Here is a 27,422-nt window from a genome sequence, read left to right as displayed (position 1 = left end):
CCACAGTACAGGCCTCGGTGTAATGCTCATTCCTTTGACGATAAACCTGAATCCAACCATCACCCCTGATTGTCCGTTCCTGGTGTAACTCGGGGAGTTGTTGTTGCCATCCTGTACCTGTCCCGCAGGTGTGATGTTCGGATGTACCGGTCCTTTGCAGGTGTTGTTACACGTGGTCTGTCACTCTGAGGACGATCAGCTGTTCGTCCTGTCTCCCTGTAGTGCTGTCTTAGGTGTCTCACAGTACGCACATTGCAATTTATTGCCCTGGCCACAGCTGCAGTCCTCATGCCTCCTTGCAGCATGCCTAAGGCACGTTCACACAGATGAGCAGGGACCCTGGGAATCTTTATTTTAATGTTTTTCAGAGTCAGTAGAAAGGCCTCTTTAGTGTCCTACGTTTTTATAACTGTGACCTTAATTGCCTACCGTCTGTAAGCTGTTAGTGTCTTAACGACCGTTCCACAGGTGCATGTTCGTTAGTTGTTTATGGTTCATTGAAGAAGCATGGGAATCAGTGTTTAAACCCTTTATAATGAAGTTATTTAGATTTTTACGAATTATCTTTGAAAGACAGGGTCCTGAAGAAGAGACATTTCTTTTTCTGAGTTTAGAGCAGAGAGAACTATTTTTCTATACCTTGTAGGTTGAGCAGAAGCTTATTTACTGTGTGTGTATTGTCCAAGTCCCGAGCATAAATGTCAAGATATTGCTGGCATTTGACGTGAGGAATTTTTTTCCATCAGAAGACTGTTATTGCCAATTTCATATATTTTTTGGGGGGGTGGAAAACAATGCTTCCATAGACACAGCATCACTATCACCTGTGGTCTTCAGAACCCCCCCCCTTCCTCTCCCCCACCATGTCTAATGTCCATTTTGCTGTCTGTTTGTGCCACACATGGGGCTCGAGATGGAACCATTATGTTTCCAATGTGAGGAAGCCATTGTCAAAGTCCTTGAACATTTGATTGGCAGCCCCCTGTCTGTCACCCAAATCTGAGATACTATGAGCACCAGGAAATGATGGGAAGGCAACAAATGGTAGCGATTATCCAGCTGGCGAGTTCACACTTTCAGTCTTTCATACGGCTCTGTCCATTTTTCTGTCTTTTACACGGCTCTGTCTATCTTGGTCCATGATAGTGGTTGTTAGCCTGCACTGCACTGAACTAGAATGGCCTGATAGACAGATCTCTCACTGGATATTTATTGAGTGAATGTTGTTCACTGCCCAGGTTTTCTGTGTTTGTCTTAATCCAAGGACACTGTTTTTGAGAGAGATCTCTGCAACCATTACCGCCAACAATCAGATGATATCATCTATCTTATTTTGCACTGATTATTTCCTGTGGGTTGTTGTGGCCTCATAACAAAGACTTCACTCTTAATTCTACGTACTTGTCTCTGCGTCTGCATCTGCATGATGTTTGGAAAGAATAACATCCCGACCCAAATGGCATACTGAACCAACCGAACAAACCAAAGCAATTCTCCCATTCAGAGCCAGACTCCTTCATTCCCCCCCCTTTTCCCTTCCTTGAGTTGTGATGATTTGTTCCATTTCAAAAGTGTCCTGAAGACCGAGAGGCTGCAGGCAGAGAGAGAGATGAGAGGGGAAAATGAAAGAGAGAGGTGGTAGAGAGAGAGAGAGTTAGAGAGAAAGAAAGGGAGGGAGAGAAAGAAAGAGCTAGCGAGAGCAGGGCTCTGTTGTTGATCAGCCAAGCAAATCAGATCTTGATGATATTTGGAGAGCAGAGTTGTGATTGCTGATTGCTCTGGCAGTTTTAATTAGAGAGTCGTAAGCAGCCTGTCTTCTCTCTGCTGAACACAGTTAACTATCAAACATACTTAAATGGAACAAATAATTACTTTGTTGATGGTTAGAGTAACAGAAAAAAGTGGAAATGTTTTTTGGCTGTAGGCCCTAATTAAATATTTAATTTTATGTGATTGCAAACAGGATTTTGTTTAAGGTTTTGAGTAGATGATGTACTTGATGTACAGTATATGCTATTTACCTCATGGTAAATAGCATATGATGTGCTGTATCTAACCCTACCCATCTTAATGAGGGAAATAATGTCATATCAAGCAGGGGAAAAAACGATGTGAAGAAACATGAAAAGATTCCTTTGAAGTTTAGCGTACCATACAACATGCCTATAGGAAACCCGAGCTGAATCTTAAACCCGAAACCTTTCCAACCAATCCCTGCTTGCTATAGATTGAACGAGGCTTATTTTCAGCATGCAGGTTTGTGTCATGCGCTCCTGGACCTTTTGTCAAGACATTTTAATTACAGCCGAGCCTGGGTGTAATTGATCTGGGCTTAAAGGGATTTCTCTTTTCACTGAGAAAGGCCTAGTTGTTAATACAGGCCAGTGAATGCTTCCACCTCCACTTACAGCCTATACTTCAACTGTTATGGTGCAAACAAAGACATGCACCGCAATAGGCTGATCTTTCATTCACTTCCAGTGCCGTTATTTAGTTTCATTTAGTTACTCCTCCAGTGGGTAGCTAGCTTAGCAGTTAAACCAGACTGAAGGCTGCACAGTGTATAGCAGGCTAGCACATCAGAGTACATTCCCTTTACAGTTGTTTCATAAGGCAGATTCTGTACTTGATGTGTAATGAGTAAATTGGCCTCGGAGGAGTAGGTAACCCATCATAGTACCGTTGGAAGTGAGACTTGGTTTTCGCCCAGTTCATCTTTAACTGCAGCAGTGTCACATCTGTTCAGAATGAACGTCCTCCTCCTTTGCCACCTGCAGTTTCCTCCTCTTGCGTTCCTTCTCTTACGGCGCACTTCTTCACGCTTTCCGTGTTGTCACCCGCCATTTTAAATGTTTTATCAAGCCTGTTAGATAATGCTTCCCGATGACGGTGAATTATTGATGGCCTTGTTCTTATGAGTGAGACAGGGCAGGCTTTTAACTCTCTGAGCTGCCTGCCTGCCACTGCCGACCTGCTGGGTGTCTTTAGAGGTAACTAAGGGACACTATACAAACACCCAAAGGAATGATGTAGGCCTAATGGAGGAGGAGGAGAAAAATAAAAACCTGAAAGGGGGGCTGAAAATAAAATAAAAAGAGGGCAGGGCGTCTTCTGTTCCAGACCCAGTCTTCTATTACAGTATTGGGCTTAGCTACAGGATAAGACACTTTTAAGCGAAGGAAAATCTCTGAATCCCCTGCAGGTCTCTTGCTTTGTTTGAAGCATTGAGAAGGACTATAGCTGTTTCTTATTTCTCGATTTTGTCTGTTGTCTGAATGGAAGACAAGTTACATTTTTTGAGATTCAGAAAATTGACATGTACAATAGTGTGTGTGTGTGTGTGTGTGTGTGTGTGTGTGTGTGTGTGTGTGTGTGTGTGTGCGTGTGCGTGTGCGTGTGCGTGTGTAAAAACTCAACTTACCATAAAAAATGTCCATAAGAAAATGGGCCGGTTTAAGTATGACCCAGCGGTCTCTTGTAGGAATCTCTTTGAAAGCGAGAATTAAATTATTAGACAACAGAGTAAACAGGTCAAACCAGTTTCTTATTTCCTCTGGGAAATGCATAGGTTTTATACAGGAGGGTTCAGGATTGGAAATGAAATACAGTAGCTCTAACCTTTCCCTCACTTAGCTAACTAGCTAGCACCAGTGATACTAGTTTACTTTCAATAGATATACAGTACCAGTCAAAAGTTTGGACACACCTACTCGTTCCAGGGTTTTTCTTCATTTTTTTTCTATTTTATACATTGTAGAATAATAATGAATATATCAAAACTATGAAATAACACATATGGAATCATGTATTAACCAAAAAAGTGTTTATTTTTATATATTTTTTAATATTTGAGATTCTTTGCCTTGATGACAGCTATGATTTGTTTTTGGTTACTACATGATTCCATAAGTGTTATTTCATATTTTTGATGTCTTCACTATTATTCTACAATGTAGAAAATAGTAAAAAATAAAGAAAACCCCTTGAATGAGTAGGTGTATCCTAACTTTTGACTGGTACTTGGGCTTACATACTCCTTTTGTCACACACTACCTTCTACCTCACTGAGAGTGTAGATCAGGGATAATCAACTAGATTCAGCCACATGCCAAACTTTTTTTTCTTCAGTGGAACATAATTACAAATCATTTGTAGACCGTAAATTGACCGCAAGAAGCCGAAACAGATATGTTTGACTATAACATAATAATTTCAAACCTTGCTTACATTTGTATAGGATCAAATGTCTCTTTAGTATGAGTGGGAACAGATTTTTTTTTTGTTGTTTAAATTAAGATCACTTGGATCGTATTTCCTTGTGTTTTTAATCTTTCGTGTCCAACAAAAATAAACAAAACACATTTTTTGGGGGGGCTCAGAAAACTATGGGGGGGAATAAAACCCCACCTGCGGGTCACCAGTTGGGGAACCCTGGTGTAGATAGATAGGTAGAGGCACAGGTGTGCTGCTACAGAGCATGTCTACAGCAGCGTGTGATACAGGGCCTTCAGGAAGTATTCACACCCCTTGACTTATTTCACATGTTGTGTTACAGCCTAAATTGAACATGTATTCTTTATTCTAACATGTATTCTCATCTACACACAATACCTCATTATGACAAAGTGAAAGCATGTGTTTTGGAATATTTTTTTTATTCTGTACAGGCTTCTTTCTCTTCACTCTGTCATTTAGGTTTGTATTGTGGAGTAACTACAATGTTGTTGATCCATCCTCAGTTTTCTCCTATCACAGCCATTAAACTCTGTAACTGTTTTAAAGTCACCATTGGCCTCATGCTGAAATCCCATAGTGGTTTCATTCCTCTCTGGCAACTGAGTTAGGAAGGACACCTGCATATTTGTATTGACTGGGTGTATTGATACACCATCCAAAGTGGAATTAATAACTTCACCATTCTCAAAAGGGATATTCAATTAATGCCGGTTCTTTTCGAGTCGTTTGAAACTCTCCCTGGTCTTTGTGGTTGAATCTGTGGTTGAAATTCACTGCTTGACTGAGGGACAATACAGATAATTGTATGTGTTTGGTACAGAGATGAGGTAGTTTTTCAAAAATATTTTAAACATTATTATTGCACACAGCGTGAGTCCACGCAACTTATTATGTTACTTGTTACGGAAATGTTTACTCCTCTCCATAACAAAGGGGTTGAATACTTAATTGACTCGAGATGTTTCTTTTTTAAAATGTTGAATTCATTTGTAAAAGATTGAAAAACATAATTCCACTTTGACATTATGGGGTGTGTAAGGCCAGTGATACAAATGTAATCCATATTGAATTCAGGCTGTAACGCAACACAAGGTGGAAGAAGTCAAGAGGTGTGAATACGTTCTGACGGCAGTGTGTATTTAACCTTGGTAGGTGTGAAGTTCCTACCACATTACCTGCAGGGGAATCGATCTGTTCGTGTCCTGCAGCCAATGTTCTCACCACGTTTTCACATTTAACAAACTATTGTTTGTGTGTGTACGTGATCCGTGTGTATGTGGAGGAGTGCGTGAGCGAGAGAAGGAGAACAAGGCGCGGAGGAGGAGTGGAGGGTGTATTTTAGTGTGAGTATATGAAGAACTGACTGATTGAAAAGAAGAGCTCTGTGTGACATTTCAGGGGTTGAGATGGGAAGGGGGATCTTGTATTGGATAATGAAACTGAAATTTAAAGGCTTTTTCAACTTTTTGATTCTGATTATTTTGATTCTGATTCTTCATGGAAGAGAAAGAGGGGTGTAGTATTGGTTATGGAAACCATAGAATTAGAATACTGGAATGGACTTGAACTTTCTTATGATGGTTCAAAGGTCAACCACGGTTTGCCAGTGCTCTGATAAGATATTGTGTAAAACAATGAATGTGAAGAATTTATCTGCACTGTATGTGTGTTAGCTAGCTCGCCAAACAGTTTTGGATGAATGATTTTCCAAATTAACTCCCAATATGCCAACATTCCATTCAAACAATGCAGTCAATTCACAGCCATACACTGGCTTCAATCAGTTGATGAGGGGACATAGCCACGTTGTAAATGCAACAAGTACTGAAATTGTATCATATAATAGCACTCAAAGCTTTCCAAGAAAACAAAATCTGAGACATGTGTGGTCTGTTTAAATATATTTTAGAGGCTATTTATACAGAAAATTGGTATATAACCCGTATAAACTGTATTTCTAATTATATTATAATTTCATTACACAATTTCCGATACATCACATGCCTTACTTTTATTTTGCTGCATACGTAAAATCAGGAAATGCATCACCTATGCCTCTACTGCCATTCATTCCAATTAGACTATTTTAGAATTTATCCCTGGCCAAGATGGCTGCCATTTTCGCCCCATTATGGAACTTTGAGGGTTAATGACATATGCCCCTCTAGTAATTTAATAGAATCTCTATGAATGAAACTGACATTTAAAGGCTTTTTCCCCTTCTGATTATTCTTTTTCTTCTTCAAATTCGTAGATTACATTGGGCTCATTAAGCCCCTGTAACCTTTTATAAATGGGTCTGGATGAGAAGCTAAAGGCTAAAGATGAGGAGGAATAATTTTAACAGGACATTTTTAAATGTAACATAAGTCGATGTAATGTCAAGACAGGTTCCGAACCTAGTAATTAGGCAATGATATTTCTGCTGGGGAAATATTGTAGTGGTGATGGTGGAAATTATGATGATGAGGATAGTTTTGATGGACTTTTTCAGTTCCCACAATTGTTTCTGCTCATTCAGTACAATACAATTCATACTACTCTCTGCCTTTCGTACATCAATTTCCTACTCCTATTTCTGCCAATTAATTTTAATTTGTCCGCTTTCTGCTAACCACAATATTTGACTTTGCTGTTTTCTCTATTCTAGTCGTTTTCTAAAGGCTCACTCTCTCCTCTCTCTCAATTTTGCCATCCTTCCCTCAATTTCACCATCCTTCTCACCATCCTTCTCACCAATCTTTCTCTCTCTCTTTCTCTCTCTGTGCCCGTTGGCACTCTTTATCTATCATTTCAATCTGTTGGCAGAGAGCCTTGAAATTCACCAACCAACTGTGGTCGACCCTATGAATACCATGCAGCTACCTGTTCATGTTTTCCCCCGCTCCCCCCTTCCTGCCCCTGCCCCTGTCCCTGTCCCAAAAATATCTTATCAGCTCCACAGTGCTGAACCCTCCTCCCACCTGACTGTCATGCCTGACGAGCGCCTATCTCCATCACTGGCAGCCATGACAAGTGCTCTGTCTGCACCACTGACAGAGCTAAGGAAGTGACATAATTTCCCTTAGGAGAGGGGGAGGGGGGGAGGGGAGTGTAGCCCTAACCCTGACAGACAGGGACAGTTAAGACAAAGTGTTCCTGGGTAGCGTTGGGGTGCATAGAGGACAAATAATTATCTGGGGGGCTTTATTTTATCAGTCAGTTCCTGTAGATCCCAACTAGAACACACCCTAAACTAGTTTTGTCACGATACCAGAATTTTGACTTCATACCGTTACCAGGGTTAGTATCATGATACTCGATACCAAAATGATACCACTACATAAAAGAAGGCATATTAGCCAAAGTCACAAAATGGCAGTTGATCCAGATTGATGTTTTGAGTTCAATATCATTACATTTTTAAATGTTTGATTTTTGAATGTGCCCATTAATTAAGCAATTATAAAATCATGCAATCACATTGACTTGTCTAGCAATCTAACTACATAACATAATGGTAATCATTTATTTGAATGGTAAATCTCTTGATAAATTGGGTACATCAAGATGTAGCCCATAGGCCTTTTTACAATGCAGGTGAAAGCATATTCAGTAGGCGTGTAGGTGTGTGTGTGCATGTGTTGAGTTATTGAGATTGTTTTTGGCTGATTCCATGGGGCTACAGATGAAAAACAATCTGTTTTCCTTCCATTTGGGACCGATTCTGCGTTTGTTTAATGATGTTTGTCCCCCATGAGACACTAGACGCGGAAGCCTATTTCACTTCCTCAAAATCCCCAGAATTAATCTAAGATAACTCAAGAAATCTGTAGTTCATTTTGACGTTTTGGCCGAGGATGTTTTAGTTGCACAATTTTATATCTAACTAAGGTTTTTGGTGCAGTATTTCTCAAGTAAAAAAAATGTGCCACATGTTTTCTTATGTAAACAGTCAGAGCTGCAGGGCAGGCCTGTCTCACTGCTATTGGATAGAGAGCAATCACCATAGCTCTTCACCCCATGTTCGTGGGCAAATGGACATCGTCTAATCAAAACCTAACCCAAATTTTCCATGGTGTGACCCACGGGTGTTCCAAACTCTGCTTTAGAAAAAAATGACTTTAAGACCCAAATTATCCTATTTACAATTTGTAGTATAACATTTTTACATTAGAATAACTGTTTCGGACTCATACCGATGCCCCATAGGCCGTTTTCAAAGGGATTTGTAGCTTTTTGAAGTCAGTCCCTCTTTAAGACTCAGCAGAATACCACTGCTGGCTTGCATCTGAAGCTAAGCAGGGTTGGTCCTAATCGGTCCCTGGATGAGACTAGATGCCAGTAGGAGGCACTCTTTCCTCTGTTCTAAAAACAAAAATATCCCAATGCCCCGGGGCAGCGATTGGGGACATTGCCCTGTATAGAGTGCCGTCTTTGGGATGGAATGTTAAACGGGTGTCCTGACTCTGGTTACTAAAGACCCCATGGCACTAGGGCCTCCTGAGAGGCGCAGTGGTCTAGGGCACTGCATCGCAGTGCTAGAGACGTCACTACAGAACCCGGGTTTGATCCTGGGCTGTATCACAACCGGCAGTGATCGAGAGGCCCATAGGGCGGAGCACAATTGGCCCGGTATTGTCTGGGTTAGGGGAGCGTTTGGCCAGGGGGTGGGCTTTACTTGGCTCATCATGCTCTAGCGACTCCTTGTGACAGGCCGGGCGCCTGCAGGCTGACCTCGGTCGTCAGGTGAACAGTGTTTCCTCTGACACATCACTTAAGCAGCGTGGTTTGCCGAGTCATGTTTCGCCACCCGAGCCCGTTGGGGAGTTACAGCGACCAGACAAGATCAAAATTGTGGAGAAAAAGGGGGCAGGGGTGTTAACTCTGGTGTCCTGGCTATATTCCCAATCTGGCCCTCATACCATCATGGCCACGTAATCATCCCCAGCTTTCAATTGGCTCATTCATCCCCCTCCGCTCCCCTGTAACTATTCCCTAGGTCGTTGATGTAAATTAGAATGTGTTCTCAGCCAACTTACCCGGTAAAATAAGTGTAAAACAAAAAGAAGAAAAAAAGACCCATGACTTCACTCACAGTCAGTTCCAAGGTTCAACCAAAGATGATCTTGACTGGGAGAGATGTGAGGCGGGGGAGACTAAGTGAATTAATTCCGTTTTTGGTGACAATCAGCTTTGAAATGGTTTGCATATTATCGTACAAAAAAGTACTGGGTAGTGAATTGTTAACTTCAGCTGTAAACTAGCAAGCAAAGTTAGCCTACAAAGCTGGAATATTCCGGTGTCTTCTAGCAATGTAAAGTGTTCTAGCCTATAATGAACATTATTTTGCAAACAGTAATTAACCGTTTCAACATTTCTACATGCCGTGCTGCATTAGTCAAGTGTGTAAACTTCTGTGCAGTATAAGTGGTGATGTCGCCCAGACTCCCAGCGAGACTTGGTCCTCTCTCAATCAATAGACGACGTGAGACATATTTGAAGTAACGAAAGTAACAACAATTCTAGTTCCACACCATTTGTCATGTTCTTGTTTATAAAAAAGTACCGAAGTTTCAGGTATACCTGCAACACTACCCAACCCAAAGCACCTCCTCTCCCACCATCTTCACGTTGTTATTTCTTTCTTGAGTGTAGGCTGTTGTTGTGGGGTGGACAGTTCCCCAAATTAGTTAGTCAGAGAGGGCTAAAGGACTGAAGCATTGTGCCTGTGAGGTCCAGACTGGAACACAGACAGAACACACATGCCCACATCTTTATTTCAACTGAAAGCTTCAAGCTTACACCAGTCCAGGACTACTTACGTGCTCTAGTTGTGTCCCAGTCTCACTTGATATGTATATATGCACTCTTTATTTCTCTCCCCTTCCCTGGCACTAACAATTGAAAATAAATTAACATTCCTGCGGCTTTATTTTGTCCTTCTCTAAGCCTGTTGAGAGTACTGGGGGGCGAACCCAGCAGGTCAAGCCATACTCACAAGCTGTCAATCATTCCCAGTGACCCTCCCGCCCATTTCTTTTTCCTCCCTTCCCATTCTTCTCTCCCTCTCCTCTTGCTCTCTCTCTCTAATCTATTCAGTTACTAACTTCTTAGAAAACCCTGGACCCCCACTCTCACTCTCTCTAGATTCTCTCTCTCTCTCTTTTGCTATCTTTCGCTCTCTCTCTCTCTCTCTCTCTCTCTCTCTCTCTCTCTCTCTCTCTCTCTCTCTCTCTCTGGGCTACTCTTTTGCCGGTCGCCTCCAGCTTGAGGCAGCCACAAGCTTTGTCAAAGAAGTTTCACATTCATTCAGCCTGCTGCTGCCCCAAACAGCCTCGTATTTCATGCTAGGACATGTGGCCTGTCTCTTTCCCATCCATTTATTCTAATTACATTTTAATTGCTTGCCTTCCCCCTTTTGAAATGCTTGCTTGTTTTTTTCTCCCTATCATTCCTCTGATAACATGAAACATTTGTTTGCACTGTGGTGTTTTTTTTCTCGATCCTCCAGACTGATGATACATTTGTCTCCTCGCTCTTCTCGCTGTCTTATGGGTGGGAGAGAAAGAAAAACAGATGTTCTAGACGTTTGCACGTCATTTTTCATCCCCTGTGATGGATTCTGGGTGTCTGGGATGATATACTGTTAATAGAAAGAGCAAATACAGGAAGAGATTCATTCCTGTAGTTCCTTTATGGGGGAACATTGAGCAAAAAGTACAGATGATGAGTTAATAACGTCTAATGATTCTAGAAGATTTCAGGATTATTATTGAAGTCGGTTAAGGTTAATGTAGCTGGTGACAGTATGTCATAACTGGGTCTGGTATACAATTGTTACTATAGCTGCTGCCATGGCGATGATGGTATTAGAACGAGATGTGATTATTCCTTCCTGGTTGACTAACAAGTAACCTCAATAATTCCCTCGCTGCTTGGAGGAGCTGTGCTGTAGATCATTTGTCCACATAAACACACCATCTCCCAGGGGTTAACTACGCCTCACTTACCTCTTTAAGTCATTTTCTGCTTGAGGAAGCTACCCGGCACCTACCACAATCTTCCCTTCCTTCCCCGACGTAAAACTATGATACGTCTGTCAGCACTCGCAAAGAAACGTCTTCATGTTAATCTGCTAATCCTTTTTTTATCTCAAGTCTGACCAAATCCAGTCCAGAAACCCCGTCAAACAAAACGGCTGGTTGGGGAGGAGGGTGGGGGGGGGGGCTTAAGGGAGAAAGGGAACATGTTACTCAGCGGGGCGACGGTGCGGGTGGGTCTGAGTAGTACTGAGTACTGTGCAGGAGGAGAAAGGGGCCCCGGGGCAGGCTGTGCGGGAGGCAGGGAGGGAACCCCAGGCCCCGCAGGCCCCTCGCCCCCTGGTGTCTAGTTGGGATCAGCGGTTGAGCCAGCCCAGCAGGGCAGAGGGGTTAGTGGGTAGGGGGTATTGGGGAGGGGTGTATCCTCTACCCCATAAACCCCCTGTCTCTCCAGTCTCCACCGGTCAACCACCATGCGTCTTCCATTAAACCCCCCCTTCCTTAAACCCCCTGCCTCCAGGACTCATATTTGTGGATGATAAATGTGTAAAGCGCTAGGGGAGGGCAGCACAGTCATGGGGGGTCTGCAGCCTTAAATGCATCTGCAGGGTGACAGGACAGGCCTCACACGTCACTCAGACACCAGAGTACCAGCGATTATTAGCGAGGCTCACGTTGTCCTGGGCCGCTCTGAGAGGGAGTAGCGTTTTCACTGCCGCTCCTCTGTGTTATCTGATCTGGTGGCCTACTGCGGCTGGATAAGTCATTTCCGGACAAATAATCACATCTCACTCTCTCTGTCTCTGTCTCTGTGTCTGAAAGCACCACCTATCTTCTAACTGATATATCATCATAGCCTCGCGTGCGTTAGCTTGGCGCCGCACAGTACAACAGTTTGTGGCAGATTTGACCTCGAAGCAAGATGAATTACCCTTGGGTCTGTAGACTATGTGCACTATGTTTAGTTAGCCTGTTAAAAACAGGACTCTCCAGCCACCCGTAGAGCCATTTTAAAGACTGAATCCATAATGGAGATTTAAATGATGACTCTGTATGCTAATGCATATAGAAGTTCCCACAACACAATGCTTTTTGCGTGTGTGCTGCCATAAATATATCTTAGCAGTGCATTAGTGGAGCCCAGAGAGTGATCAGAACCGAGTGCTGCCCTGCTCAAATTTCGGTTCATTCTAAAATAATCAGGGTAGTTGATGAGTGTCTCTGGAGAGGAGAACACAGAAACGCAAATGATCCTCTCGTGGCGTCCTCCACACTTCAAAGTGTCAAATGCTGCGTACTGTGTTCATGATGACATGTCTTCATGGACAAGGTCACATTGTGGAAGTTAAATATAGGTAGTACATCATGAACTAGGTTAAGTCATGTGTACCGGATAGTAGTCTCTTTGGTGTGTTTGTTTTGTTTTTGTGCAGGTCAAGGTGTGTGTATGTGTATTTGCTTGCATGCGTGTGTGTGTGTGTGTTCTTGTTTGCTAACATGTACACTACCGTTCAAAAGTTTGGGGTCACTTAGAAATGTCCTGGTTTTTGATTTTTAAAAAACATTTTTTTTGTCTAATTAAAATAACATCAACTTGATCAGAAATACATTGTTAATGTTGTAAATGACTATTGTAGCTGGAAACAGCTGCTTTTTAATGGAATATCTACATAGGGGTACAGAGGCCCATTATCAGCAACCATCAACGTGTTCCAATGGCACGTTGTGTTAGCTAATCCAAGTTTATCATTTTAAAATGCTAATTCAATTAGAGGCTCAAATTGGCAGGAAACAAAGAACTTTCTTCTGAAACTATTCAGTCTATTCTTGTTCTGAGAAATGAAGGCTATTCCATGTAATCGAACCCATAAATGCTGGTGCTCCAGATACTCAACTAGTCTAAAGAAGGCCAGTTTAATTTCTTCTTTAATCAGAACAACAGTTTTCAGCTGTGCTAACATAATTGCAAAATGGTTTTCTAATGATCAATTAGCCATTAAAATGATCAACTTGGATTAGCTAACACAACGTGCCATTGGAACACAGAAGTGATGGTTACTGATAATGGGCCTCTGTACGCCTATATAGATATTCCATAAAAAATCTGCCGTTTACAGCTATAATAGTCATTTACAACATTAACAATGTCTACACTGTATTTCTAATCAATTTTATGTTATTTTAATGGACAAAAAAATGTGCTTTTCCTTCAAGAACATTTCTAAATGACCACAAACTTTTGAACGGTAGTGTATATGTGACATGAACTCCGTCCGGCGTATTTGACTTGTATTCTAACAAGTCTCTCTGGTGTGTGGAGTGCGTCTTCTGGGAGTTGAGCCTAACCTTAGCCGAGGCAGACAAAGCTGGCTGGGCTGTTTGTGGTTCCCTTCAAGATAAGGAAGAAGCAGACAAAAGTACCTCACAAAGAAGCTGTGTCTCTAATGGTGTCCTGTCTGAGTCTGTGTGAGTGCGTTGCCTGAGCAACAGGGTCCTCTCTTGTGGGTATAAGGCAGTAGAGCTCTGGGGAGGAGATTGAGGGAGGCAGGGAGTGGAGGGATAAACGGGGTGAAGGTAGTCAGTGTAAACACTAATTCGCTACATGGAAAAGATGAGCCTATAGCCCAGGGATGAGTGCTCTGTCATCCTCTCTTCTACCCAAGAGTATTTCCTGTCAGAAGCGAATAATAAACACTAACGGTAGTCTTGATAGACTGAATAGCTCCAGTATTTCGTCAAACCTCTCCATTTGCCTGTCTGCATGGACTGAATATCTCACTATCTGACTGGTTTGACTGATGAATGTTTGTGGTCATTTTGGCAGATGCATATATCTGAAGTGACTTACTGTTATCACACATTTTCAGTATACATTTGTCTCGCCATGAATATTCACCATTTGTACTGTGTGTTGAATATTTATGGTAATGCATCACTCAAACCCATCTTGAAAGATGGCAGCAGTGATGACATAGGCTTTGTGATGATGATGTTGTCTCGATTTGCAGCATTACCCTCCCCCCCTCCTTTTCACCCCAATCTTCCTCTCTGTATTTTCAGATGAGAAGATGACTGGTGAGGCTTCTCCTAAAACCACAGATCGCTGACTACTCCAAGACTCCTCTGCTTTTTCGATTCTATATCCTACAACCACAGTTGTTAACTAGAGGGCATCTGGAGACCTCTCCACACTCAGCAACAATGGCTCCTGCAGCGTGGAGGTGTTTAGTTCTCCATTGTCTACTGCTCACCCTAATTCATTTCCATTGTTCAGAAGGTAAGTCCTTACTTGTCTGGATTTGAGTCCAATACATGGTGTGTGTGTGTGTGTGTGTGTGTGTGTGTGTGTGTGTGTGTGTGTGTGTGTGTGTGTGTGTGTGTGTGTGTGTGTGTGTGTGTGTGTGTGTGTGTGTGTGTGTGTGTGTGTGTGTGTGTGTGTGTGTGTGTGTGTGTGTGTGTGTGTGTGTATTCACTGAATTTGATTGTGTTCCATGAAAGTATGTTTGCAGTCTTCTAATGGGAGTGAAGAGTTGTGTTATATGGTGAATTCACTTCCAAGATATTTCACCATTGAAGGTTCACAATAGCACAGGGACTGAGTTGTTGATCTGAGTGCAGTGCACCGAGGCTTTTGTAATTCAGAAAACCCCATTTGTTTTTATATGCAACTTGATAGGATGATTCTGTTCAGTCCTTGCACCTGGAGGCTTCAATCAAAGGAGATGGCGTTTTGCCTAACAGAAGAGTTTTTGGAAAGAACTACTAGTGTTTTTTTGTGTTTGTTTTTCATGCTACCCAAAGGCATCTTGTGATTATTTTTTCTTTTCTTTTCCATGCCTTACTTTAGATTAGTACGTTTGGCTGTCATTACAAGTTTGTCAAACTATTCTCTCTGATATGTTCCCATCGGAGGCATTAATATCGGTTGGTTGGTATTTCTGCTTAATGACAATCATTACATGTCTGTTCGGTTTTACTCTCATTGTACTCAAATCACATGCTAGCGTGCCAAACATTGATTACAGCCAAACGTCAAAGCGTATCAAATCCTGAGATTTCTTTTGAATTAAATATCTCTTTGTCATGTTTCTATTTCACACTTTCATAGATTTCAATAGTTTTTGTTGTTGTTTTATATTTAAATCTGACTGTGAGAGATGATTTGTTAACTAAAAAGAGATGGGGAATGGAACAGTTGAAACAGGCACAAACATTCAGAAGGAGATAGACTCACTTTGTAGATGTATAGCATTTGAATACGATACTAAATTAACTCAAATCTTTTTCCCAAGAAAACAAACGACCTCAGAAAAGTTTGAAGAATGGGGCTTCTGATTTGAGCTGCGAGATGGTCTGGGCTGAACGGTCCCGGTGATTTTCTTCTCAGGGCGAGTTCCTGCTTTGGTATGCAGAAAGTCAAGGTTTTGGGTTTCACTTGACGAAGGCGAGGGCTCTCAGGCCTATGAATGCAAATTTGCCCATTTTTATCAAAGCAGGAATGTGTGTGGGGTTTTCACATTGAAAACTATGTCGGATCCATCCGTACACCACTCACCTTCACCCTGTGTGTGTGTGTGTGTGTGTGTGTGTGTGCCATTTTTTGAAGCATAAACCACATTTCCATGGATGTCCGACCTACAAAAGACCCCCTCTTAAAAACGACTTCCTCTTTTCGGTGAGGAGAAGATAGTACAATGACGGGACCATGTTCACCCAAAACAAAAACTGTACTTATTTTTTTGAAAATCTTTAATGACAGATGTATTTTTGAAAATGTTTCATGACAGATGTATTTTTGAAAATGTTTAATCTTGTTTTTTAGGTTATTGAATGCTTATTCTAGGTTTTTGTAACTAGAGGAATGGAGTCGGCACAAATACTTGTGACTGTCCCCTCATTCCATCGAGTTAATTAACGCTTATGAAAAATGCCATTTGGTGGGTTTTCTTATTAGCATAATAGGGACATCATTGGAAACCATGCTTCAGTGCATGTGGTTTTTATATTCAAATATAGCTCTCTGATTCTCTCTCTATTTCTGCACACTGCTTTTTAAAAAGTTCCAGTAATGACTTCCGTTCTATGTTTACACTCGTGTCTTTTTATTGCTGCCTTTTCAAATCATTGTCTAACTTATATATTGACTAAGTATATCATTCCTGGAGCAGCAAACTGGGTCAGGGATGGTATCATGTTACCCAAGGGTGGTTTTAGACCGCCCAGCCTGTAGATATGAAGATAGAAGGTGACAACCAGATTCAGACCTAGCAGAGCAGCCAACCCTGCAAAGGTAGGGCCGAGTTCCTCTCACAATGGCAGTTATTATGAACTTCAAAGAAAAGAAGCCAAGATTATTTTTTGGGGGGAGGGGGATTATGGTCTGCGGTTTATTTTGTGTAGATATTGTGTAGCCGTCGTTCTGTTGTTAATACCAGGAGTGGAATAGGCCCCTCAACCGAAACATCCAAACGTGTATGAAACAGAAAGAGGAAGATAAAAGTCGTTTCTCCTCTTTGTCTGTGTCATCTCTTTGTGTAGATGGGGATTAAGTATAATTCAGGAACCACTGTTTGTTTTGTTCCCAACAAGTGTTTGGATTGCAGGCGATATTCAGTTTCGACACCAGGTTCTGTCTATTTGACAAGCATATTAAACTGAGGTGTCAATGTTTTGTCTATTCAAATACCAGCCTTTGTGAAAAGTGCCGAAGGGCTAAAGCAGACAGTGGTGTAATTATTTTTGACCTAGTTTATTCACATGACCCTTGTACATATTGAGAATTAGACAAACTTTTTCAGTCAGTGAAAATTGCCAAAATGCAGGCACTCTCATTCACTCCTAGTCGACATGGAGGGCTTCCAATTTTACTTAAACTATTTGCACATCATTTGAAATGTCACATGCATTGGACTGCATTGCTTTCATTAGCAGATCTTGCCTAAAAGTTATTATATTGTTCTATCAACTCCCATACTTGAGTGATTTTATTCTATCAAGATGGTTATAAGGGTCAACTTTAGGTCCCAACTCATCAAAAATGATTGGACTCGAGCCATAAGAAAGCCATGGCTGTGTATTGATGGAATGGCCTCCCATGTGCCACACTGGTATTTCCAGTTGTCAGAGTGGAATGAATGGAAAGAAAGCAGCGAGCCTCGATTCTCCACACTGGCTTCCAGCCATTAACGTCCAGTCTGTCATCTGACTGATATGCTTGGTTTGGTGTTTTTATAATTCATATCTGAACGGTGCGGGTCTATGGCAGGGCTATCATGAATTATCAGTCGAGCCCTGGGAGATTCACAGATGACTGGCGAGACTGCGTGCTGTGAACATGCACACAGAACGCCCTCTGATTTATCCCTTTCCCACGGCACGTTCTGGCCCAAATGGAAGTCTTCCGTGAAACAAGACAGGTTTTATCGCTTGGACTTTCATCTAGCCGTGACCGCATGGGGGGGGTGTCGCTGAGAGATGGATCTTAACCGTCACATTCACATTCTCAAAATGTTTATTATACTGCAGTCATCATTATAATTCAGTCAATATTGGCTACAGCATATGTAGCGATGCTTTCCCTCACAATCCTTTCCCTCACAATGCTTTCTCACCATGTCCACCTTTAAGATGAAATGTGTCTTTTTGAATGTAACCTTGCAGAATTTCCCATGAATAGGAGAAGCCGGTAAACCTAGATACGATTTGTCCAGAACAATGTAATTATTATGGGAAAAAGCTGTATTGAACAGCACAGGATTCAGCATTTCATTCTGCGAAAACAAAACACAATATCACCCTTGATGGGGTAATTTAGATTAGCAGTGATTTCCTGAGTGGGTCTTGGGAAACCAAGAGCAGCAACAAGAATGTTCCGGTCTGTCCGTACGCGGAGCTATGATTTAAGAGTGCAGGCCTTTGGGAGAGGAGAGGCCTAGCTTGCTTTTATTGTGTATTTAGATGTGATTGTAAAACTCCCTGTTATATGGCCCTATGATGAACAGACACTCAATCTATTAGGTTGGAAGTTAAGCCTCCTGACAGGTTGATTTCATTTGCTTAGCATGCCTCTAAATCTTGTTTGCTGGCAGCGACACAACCCAGCTCAATTCACACCCCTCCAACGTCTCAAGTGGATATAAACACACGGGACCAGACCCCAGCCTCACTTTTTCTCCTCTCAAATGTGAGATCTACAGTTAAAGTAAATGGAAGTTCCTCAGACTCAAACAACCCAACTCGTATAATGGTGGTGGCAATGTAATATTGTTCCCTGTGGTGTATACAATAGAGAGGAGTTTCAGTTTAATTGAACACCCCTGCTTGAATGTAAATTCTTGGAGTTGGTTTTCACAAGTCACTTCCTTCCCAGGGCTTACAAATGTCATGACAAAGTCATGCATTTAATCAAACGTTCATGTCTGCAAAAACACGTAGGCTGTCTTTAAAAAAGAAAAATTCGGCATTAATCATGTATGGGACTTTAGAATAAGGAAGATGATTGAAGGTAATAGCAATATGTCCGATTTTATTACAGTATAATTTCCAGTTCAAATGGTAATATTTACATAGAGATTAATTGAAGCCAAGAGTATGTCACATTGAATCAACAATATACACAACATATAGCAAATACTAGACAACAAATAAGAACAAAGAAGATTTATTACAGGTGAGACCAAAGACAAGAATAGCGATGATCAGTGTAAACAATGCAATCTGTCGTATTGCGGCATAACTATTTCTACCTGCGCTATTGAATATTTTAACTTGGCATTGTCAGCAATGTTCTCCTTCATCATGACATAGATTTTAATGTGTCCGGGACATCGTGTTTTTAAAAGTCAATTCTCTTAAGGCGCTTGTTTGATGGGGGTCGCGCCGGAGGGGAAGGCAGCCGTCTTAACGGCTCTTAACTAACCATGCTATTTTGTTAGTTTTTTTTTTGCGTTGTTCGCGATTTAAGCAGTGACTCGGTCTATAAAAAAGTTTTCACATGAAGCAGATGCTAAACTATAGGACTGTTTTTCTAGCACAGACTGGAATATGTACCGGGATTCTTCAATAAGTGCTTCAAGGACGTCGTCCCCGCAGTGACTGTACGTACATACCCCAACCAGAAGCCATGGATTACAGGCAATATTCACACTGAGCTAAAGGGAAGAGCTACCGCGTTCAAGGAGCGGGACTCTAACCCAGAAGCTTATAAGAAATCCCGCTATGCCCTCCGACGAACCTCCGACGAACCAAAGAATCAGTACAGGACTAAGATCGAATCGTACTACACCGGCTCCGACACTTGTCGGATGTGGCAGGGCCTGCAAACTATTACAGACACAATCCTACCAGACGAGCTATATAACTTCTATGCTCGCTTCAAGGCAAGTAACACTGAAACATGCATGAGAGCATCAGCTGTTCTGGACGACTGTGTGATCAAGCTCTCCGCTGCCGATGTAAAACCTTTAAACAGGTCAACATTCACAAGACCGCAGGGCCAGACGGATTACCAGGATGTGTACTCCAAGCATGCATTGAGCAACTGGCAAGTGTCTTCACTGACATTTTCAACCTCTCCCTGTCTGATTCTGTAATACCAACATGTTTCAAGCAGACCACCATAAATGACTACCGACCCATAGCACTCACGTCTGTAGCCATGAAATGCTTTAAATGGCTGGTCATGGCTCACATAAACATAATCTTCCCAGAAACCCTAGACCCACTCCAATTTGCATACTGCACCAACAGATCCACAGATTATGCAATCTCTACTGCACTCCACACTGCCCTTTCACACTTGGACAAAAGGAACACCTATGCGAGAATGCTATTCATTGACTACAGCTCAGCGTTCAACACCATAGTGCCCTCAAAGCTCATCACTAAGCTAAGGACCCTGGGACTAAACACCTCCCTCTGTAACTGGATCCTGGACTTCCTGACAGGCCGCCCCCAGGTGGTAAGGGTAGGTAACAACACATCGGCCATGCTGATCCTCAACACGGGTCCCCTCAGGTGTGCGTGCTCAGTCCCCTCCTGCACTCCCTGTTCATTCATTACTGCACGGCCAGGCACAACTCCAACACCATCATTACGTTTGCTGATGACACAACAGTGGTAGGCCTGATCACCGACAACGATGAGACCGCCTATAGGGAGGAGGTCAGAGACCTGACCATGTGATGCAAGGACAACAACCCCCCCTCAACGTGATCAAGACAAAAGAGATGATTGTGGACAACAGGAAAAGTAGGACAGTGCATGCCCCCATTCTCATCGACGGGGCTGCAGTGGAGCAGGTTGAGAGCTTTAAGTTGCTGATCCATGCATAGTCACTTTAATAAGTCTACCTACATGTACATATTACCTCAATTACCCCCTGTATATAGCACCGCTATTGTTATTTCACCCCCCTCTTCAAAAGGGGTGACGCTCTAGACACAAACAGTTATAGACCTATATCCATCCTGCCCTGCCTCTCTAAAGTCTTCGAAAGCCAAGTTAAGAAACAGATCACTGACCATTTTGAATCCCACCGTACCTTCTCCGCTGTGCAATCCGGTTTCCAAGCTGGTCACAGGTGCACCTTGGCCATGCTCAAGGTACTAAACGATATCAATCGATAAAAGACAGTACTGTGCAGCCTTCTTCATCGACCTGGCCATGGCTTCCGACTGTCAATCACAACATTCTTATTGGCAGACTCAACAGTCTTGGTTTCTCAAATGACTGCCTTGCCTGGTTCACCAACTACTTCTCAGACAGAGTTCAGTGTGTCAAATCGGAGGGCCCATTGTCCGGACCTCTGGCAGTCTCTTTGGGGGTACCACAGGGTTCAATTCTCGGGCCGACTCTTTTCTCTGTATATATCAATGATGTCGCTCTTGCTGCGGGTGATTCCCTGATCCACCTCTACGCAGACGACACCATTCTGTGTACATCTGGCCCTTCCTTGGACACTGTGTTATTAACTAACCTCCAAACGAGCTTCAATGCCATACAACACTCCTTCCGTGGCCTCCAACTGCTCTTAAACGCTAGTAAAATAAATGCATGCTTTTCAACCGTTCGCTGCCCGCACCCGCCCGCCCGACTAGCATCACTGCTCTGGACGGTTCTAACTTATAATATGTGGACAACTACAAATACCTAGGTGTCTGGCTAGACTGTAAACTCTCCTTCCAGACTCATATTAAACATCTCCAATCCAAAACTAAATCTAGAATCGGCTTCCTATTTCGCAACAAAGCCTCCTTCACTCACGCCGCCAAACACACCCTCGTAAAACTGACTATCCTACCGATCCTCGACTTCGGCTGACCCTTGCTAGATTTTCGTTGCCAGACCCACTGGCTCCAGGTCATCTATAAGTCAATGCTTGGTAAAGCTCTGCCTTGTCTGCTAGGTAAAGCTATCTCATCATCAGCTCACTGGTCACAATAACAACACCCACCCGTAGCACGCGCACTAGCAGGTATCTTTCACGGGTCATCCCCAAAGCCAACACGTCCTTTGGCCACCTTTCCTTACAGTTCTCTGCTGCCAATGACTGGAACAAATTTCAAATTTCAAAAATTACTGAAGCTGGAGACTTATATTTCCTTCACTAACTTTAAACATCAGCTATCTGAGCAGCTAACTGATCGTTGCAGCTGTACATAGCCCATCTGTAAATAGCCCACCCAATCTACCTACCTCATCCCGATATTGTTTTTATTTACCTTTCGGCTCTTTTGCACACCAGTATTTCTACTTGCACATCATCTGCTCATCTATCACTCCAATGTTAATTTGCTAAATTGTAATTACATCGCTACTATGGCCTATTTATTGCATTACCTCCTCACGCCATTTGCACACACTGTATATAGACTCTCATTTTTTTCCTATTGTGTTATTGACTGTACGCTTGTTTATTCCATGTGTAACTCTGTGTTGTTGTTTGTGTCGCACTGCTTTGTCTTGGCCAGGTTGCAGTTGTAAATGAGAACTTGTTCTCAACTAGTTTACCTGGTTAAATAAAGGTGAAATAAAATACAAATAAAAATGTACTGCTGCTCTTTAAACATTTGTTATTCTTATCTCTTACTTTTTAAAGGTATTTTCTTAGGTCTGCATGGTTGGTTAAGGGCTTGTAAGTAAGCATTTCACTGTAAGGTTGTATTCAGCACATGTGACAAATAAAATAAAATTTGATGGATAGGATGAAAGGGAATCTTGCCTCTATCAAAGGGAAAGTAGTCTATCATATATTGCATCCGTAGTGTCTGAGGAAAATGATTGCTATTTAGAGAATAATTTGTTTCTGACGTTGACTTTACACTGCAGTCGATTTTGTTTATAAGAGTTTATAATTATTTTTTTTGGCAGCATTGAATATGATATACACCCCAGATGTTAATTATTACAAAAAAAATGATATAAAAATAAAAAGGAGTGAAGCAATTCAAAAATGAATTACGATAGTGTGTGTGTGTGTGCGCGCGCGCGCGTGTTTGCTTGCATATTTCTGTCAGTGGTGTATTTGTGTGATAGGTTAGTCTACATACTGATTACTATTCTGTGTGTGTGTGTGTGTATTTGTGTCTCATTGGGCTTGGTTTATTTCCACTATGTTTTATTAGCAGAAGCACTCTTGTTTGTGTACCTCTGTCTGCTAGGTCTGTATACTCTAGAATAGATGGTGAACGAACACCACTCTGTAGCATGTAATAGTAAATTCCCCAAGGCTAGGGAGGCTGTGCCATGGAGCATGACCACATTTTCTGTCCAGGAATTAAATGTCACCTCGGGGTGGGTCACCTGCAAACAAAAGGGCTGTTGGGCGATTTGCAGGTATAAACAGCCCGAGATAAGGAACCCTTCTACTGCTGTGCAGGAAATTGAATAAGTGTGGTTAGAGAGGGAATAAAGTCCTCCGAAACAGGGGTCTGAGAAACAGAGAGACTGAGAAAGAGAGGCACAAAGAGCGTTTTTGTTTGCCTGGTACGTTATCAGTATATTCCTCCGTTGAGTGCTGCCAGCCCGCAATGGCTCCTCATCGAAGTGAAGGAGGGGGGCAGGGAACCAGGAAGCTGTCTGTCATCAAGGTCTCCCCATCTGGCCAATCTCTTATCAGTGGCCAGGCTGCTTGTTGCTCGTATTGACCGGTGGAGGAGTGGAGGGGGCAAGGTCATCACAGTCATCACACTCTGGTCAATCAGTGGTCAGTCAGACAGTGTTCCAGAGATTGTCCGCCTGTTGGGTTGGGCTACTGCATTGGAATGTGTCTGGATTCTGTTTGTCTCTCACTTCATTGACCAAGCTCTAAAAGGGTCACCTACAACGACCGTATATGGGATGTCGGAATGTGATTTCTATAAAATGATTATACAACGGGTGGGTCTAATCCGGAATTCTGATTGGTTAAAAGTGCATTCCAGCCGGTGTCTATTGCACAAGTTACCACTGGCTAAATCTATGACGTTAAAATACCTATTTACTCTGTTCCATCTGACTGTGCATCTCATCAGCCCAGGCAGGGATGTTATCCTCAACAGGATTGATGGGTCCCCCTCGGGACGGTTGAGCTAATGTAGGCTAATGCGATTAGCATGAGGTTGTAAGTAGCAAGAACGTTTCCCAGGACATAGCCATATCTGATATTGGCAGAAGCTTAAATTCTTGTTCATCTATCTACACTGTACAATTTACAGTAGCTAATACAGTGAAATAATACCATGCTATTGTTTGAAGAGAGTGCACAGTTATGAACTTGAAAAGTTATTAATAAACCAATTAGGCACATTTGGGCAGTCTTGATACAGCATTTTGAACATAAATGCAATGGTTCATGGATCAGTCTAAAACTTAGCACATACACTGCTAAATTGCACCTGGGCTGGAATAATACATTAGGGTATTTCTCTTGCATTTCAAAGATGATGGTACAATTATTTTTAAACTGTTTTTTAAACTTTTACCAGATCTAATGTGTTATATTCTCCTACATTAATTTCACATTTCCACAAACTTCAAAGTGTTTCCTTTCAAATAATATCAATAATATGCGTATCCTTGCATCAGGTCCTGAGCTACAGGCAGTTAGATTTGGTTATGTCATTTTAGGTGAAAATTGGAAAAAAAGTGGAGGATCCTTAAGAGGTTTTGAAAATTTGATCTCCACTATAAAAAGCATCTAGACATTATCTCACATGTCTTTTAGACAAACATTTAGTTTTCAACAGTGGAGAATTGTATAAACCTTGCTGGCTGTCTCTCAGACATTTGCAACAATGTTTCAATATTCATATTCGATCTCCAACTATCCCATAGTAATGAACGTGTGGGGTTCGGGAGACGAGAGAGAGAGAGGCAGACAGAGTTTCTCAGCCAGTCGAAATCATGAATCAGCTGACATCATTTTATGGATATATACAATGAAATGTAAATAGAAAAAAAGATAAAACGAAGCGAAGTGCAGCTAGTTTGTGGTTTTTCCAGCTTCAATTTGAAGTTATTGTGTTAGCTGTGTTGTTGCCTTGCTCCTCTGAACAACAGTGTCCTAACGAGAGAGCAAATTTTCTATGCCAGGCGAAATCGCGCCTCATTAGCGCCTTTTTATGGATGTATCCAAATATGTCACTAGAAAACAGCTTAAACAAATACAGCTACTGTTGTTATTCTGGCTGCACTGTTTGATATGACTGTAAGTTAGCCGTAGTTGGCTTGCTAGCATGCAAGGGATAAGAATGTTGCCAGCCAGTATGGCAATGGAACATTTAGAACGAACGACTGGGTCGCCTCCATAGATATAGAACAAAAAGAATGAACAACTGGGTCTTGTCTCTGGCAACCAAACCAATTTAACGAACGACAAGCCGGCTTGGGTAGCAACCCTAGATTTGTTTCGGGACTATATCTTGTAGAAGGATGAAATGGTATGAATAAATTCATCAAAATAACGTTTTTAATGAAAATATGTACAGTTGAAGTCGGAAGTTTACATACACCTTAGCCAAATACATTTAAACTCAGTTTTTCACAATTCCTGACACTTATTCCAAGTAAAAAATTCCCTGTCTTAGGTCAGTTAGGATCACCACTTTATTTTAAGAATGTGAAATGTCAGAATAATAGTTGAGAGAATGATTTATTTCAGTTTTTATTTCTTTCATCACATTCCCAGTGGGTCAGAAGTTTACATACAATCAGTTAGTATTTGGTAGCATTGCCTTTCACTTGGGTCAAACTTTTCGGGTAGCCTTCCACAAGCTTCCCACAATATGTTGGGTGAATTTTGGCCCATTCCTTCTGACAGCTGGTGTGACTGAATCAGGTTTGTAGGCCTCCTTGCTTGCACACGCTTTTCAGTTCTGCCCATCCTTTCTATAGGATTAAGATCAGGGCTTTGTGATGGCCACTCCAATATGTTTACTTTGTTGTCCTTAAGCCATTTTGCCACAACTTTGGAAGTATGCTTGGGGTCATTGTCCATTTGGAAAACCCATTTGCGACCAAGCTTTAAGTTCTTGACTGATGTCTTCAGATGTTGCTTCAATATATCCACATAATTTTCCGTCTTCATGATGCCGTCTATTTTGTGAAGTGCACTAGTCCCTCCTGCAGCAAAGCACCCCCACAACATGATGCTGCCACCCCCATGCTTCACGGCAAGCCCCCCTCTTTTTCCTCCAAACATAACAATGGTAATTATGGTCAAACAGTTCTATTTTTGTTTCATCAGACCAGAGGACATTTCTCCAAAAAGTACGATCTTTGTCCCCATGTGTAAACCATAGTCTCTTTTTTTATGGCGGTTTTGGAGCAGTGACTTCTTCCTTGCTGAGCTGCCTTTCAGGTAAAGTCGGTATTGGACTCGTTTTACTGTGGAAATATATGCTTTTGTACCTGTTTCCTCCAGCATCTTCACAAGGTCCTTTGCTGTTGTTCTGGGATTGATTTGCACTTTTCGCACCAAAGTGCGTTCATCTCTAGGAGACAGAACGTGTCTCCTTCCTGAGTGGTATGACCGCTGCATGGTCCCATGGTGTTTATACTTGCCTACTATTGTTTGTACAGATGAACGTTTTACCTTCAGGCGTTTGGAAATTGCTCCCAAGGATAAACCAGACTTGTGGACGTCTACAATTTATTTTCTGAGGTCTTGGCCGATTTATTTTGATTTTCCCATGATGTCAAGCAAAGAGGCACTGAGTTTGAAGGTAGCCCTTGAAATACATCCACATGTACACCTCCAATTGACTCAAATGATGTCAATCAGAAGCTTCTAAAGCCATGACATCATTTTCTGGAATTTTCCAGGCTGTTTAAAGGCACAGTCAACTTTGTGTATGTACACTTCTGACCCACTGGAATTATGATGCAGTGAATTTTAAGTGAAATAATCTGTCTGTAAACAATTGCTGGACAAATTACTTGTGTCATGCACAGAGTAGATGTCCTAACCAACTTGCCAAAACTATAGTTTGTTTAACAAGACATTTGTGGAGTGGTTGAAAAACAAGTTTTAATGACTCCAACCTCACTGTATGTAAACTTCTGACTTCAACTGTAAATCATTATTTGAATATGTTGGTAAACCCTTGTATAGAAGTGATAATGCCCTCGGAGCCGGTGTTTGGAGGATATGCTTAACAACACCTGTGCCAATATATCCTCCAAACACCAGCTTCGAGGGCATTATACTTAAGTGTACTCTGTCAGGAGGTGATTGTAACATGATTGTATTGTATGTCAGGACTCGAATTGGACCTTCACTGTTATAATATTCTAACACATTATTTGTTATCATTAATATATAGTGTACGGCTTTCACGGCTGTGTTTTTGCATGTATGTGCATGTGGCGTATTTGTGTGAGCGTGTGCTTGCGGCGTGCATGAGACTGTTCCCCTATCATCTGTGTCCTTTCCTTATCCAGCGAGTGACGCACAGAAGTGGGTTGAGTGCCTTGCTCTAGGGCACATTGGCAGATGTTTCACCTAGTTGGCTCTGGGATTCGTACCAGAGATCTTTCGGTTACTGGCCCAACGCTTTTTACCACTTGGCTACTCGTAGTCCTCCGGTTCTGGTTTGTCCCCAGTCAGCCCAACTGTTCCAGCCTCATTATTAAGAACCGATTTAATCCCTGTTCCAGTCACAGTTCCTCCTGACATACTCTGTC

General features: G+C 42.0%; 1 protein-coding gene across 8 annotated transcripts in view; it reads left to right on the top strand.

Moving 5' to 3' along the window:
- Window positions 1-27,422, top strand: part of LOC118394783 (adhesion G protein-coupled receptor L2-like) — a 121,551-nt gene that overhangs the window by 13,361 nt on the left and 80,768 nt on the right. For all 8 annotated transcript variants that reach the window (XR_008065246.1, XR_008065245.1, XM_035788325.2 and 5 more), the window contains exon 2: window positions 14,319-14,535. Coding sequence is in view for 6 of the 8 variants with exons in the window: in XM_035788325.2 (XP_035644218.1) it covers window positions 14,460-14,535 (76 nt within the window). In the remaining 2 variants the exon portion in view is untranslated. The remainder of the gene's footprint in view (window positions 1-14,318; window positions 14,536-27,422) is intronic.

This window comes from Oncorhynchus keta, chromosome 15 (genome assembly GCF_023373465.1).
Source record: "Oncorhynchus keta strain PuntledgeMale-10-30-2019 chromosome 15, Oket_V2, whole genome shotgun sequence".
Lineage (NCBI taxonomy): Eukaryota > Metazoa > Chordata > Actinopteri > Salmoniformes > Salmonidae > Oncorhynchus > Oncorhynchus keta.
The sequence above is the reverse complement of the archived record's forward strand: the minus strand, read 5'-3'. Positions and strand labels throughout refer to the sequence as shown.